Below are 849 nucleotides of genomic sequence, written 5' to 3'. Positions count from 1 at the left end.
AGCGTGTACGTGCGTTTTACAAATAACCAAACTAATTTTTTTATTGCATGGAGCATTAATTTCCCCTTAGTTTGGTGTTGATTTTATTAATTTTAAAAAATGTATTATCACAATAATATGGGAGACAGCGTGGGGGAATCAGGCTCTCGTCAAAATAATTAAATCAAAGATATTGGCATTTTTCTGCCCGTTTGGCAATTTTAATCAAATTTTTGTTTTTAAGCTCAACAGCTTTTATGTCCATTTGAAAACACATTTTTGTATGGATTGTCCCGAAAAACGTTGATTAAAGATACAAAAAATGTAAATTTTCATTTTTCAAGAACTCTCACGCATTGAAAGATTCCAAGCGTTGGCGGTCATTTTCTCCCTTATTCTTCCTCTGAAATCAGGTTTCCCTACCTACTTCAATCACAGATATTTTGACTTCTATTAAAGATAAATAGGTACTTTTTCCCCGAAAAATAGACAAATGAACAGGCTTTAAGATGACACAAATAACTCCACATGCCCAGAAACTGACGAGAGCCTGATTCCACCATGCTGCCTCACATATGTTTTGTATATATTTAGATATGAATAAAGATGTTATAAACAACAGTGCCATCTCATAGGACGTATTCTGTCTGATTAAGATGTGTTCACATCCCTCAGAAACCAGGTGCAGCTGAACATGGGTCTCCAAGCCCTCAGGTCGAAATCGGACAACTCGTTTGTGTTGTATTTCCGTCCTACTGAAACAATAGAAGGGAAAACAACAGTCCTGGAATATGTAAGTGTGTGTGTGTGTGTGTGTGTGTGTGTGTGTGTGTGTGTGTGTGTGTGTGTGTGTGTGTGTGTGTGTGTGTT

At 36.9% G+C, this 849-nt stretch overlaps 1 protein-coding gene across 1 annotated transcript in view; it reads left to right on the top strand.

Moving 5' to 3' along the window:
• The window catches only part of LOC100533295 (aplysianin A precursor), a gene marked incomplete in the record, with an annotated part of 16391 nt that overhangs the window by 10385 nt on the left and 5157 nt on the right, over positions 1-849 (top strand). The window contains 1 exon segment of the mRNA NM_001204595.1: positions 655-790. Coding sequence (NP_001191524.1) covers positions 655-790 — 136 coding nt within the window.

The sequence above is a fragment of the Aplysia californica genome, unplaced genomic scaffold (assembly GCF_000002075.1).
Source record: "Aplysia californica isolate F4 #8 unplaced genomic scaffold, AplCal3.0 scaffold00329, whole genome shotgun sequence".
Taxonomy (NCBI): domain Eukaryota; kingdom Metazoa; phylum Mollusca; class Gastropoda; order Aplysiida; family Aplysiidae; genus Aplysia; species Aplysia californica.
The sequence above is the reverse complement of the archived record's forward strand: the minus strand, read 5'-3'. Positions and strand labels throughout refer to the sequence as shown.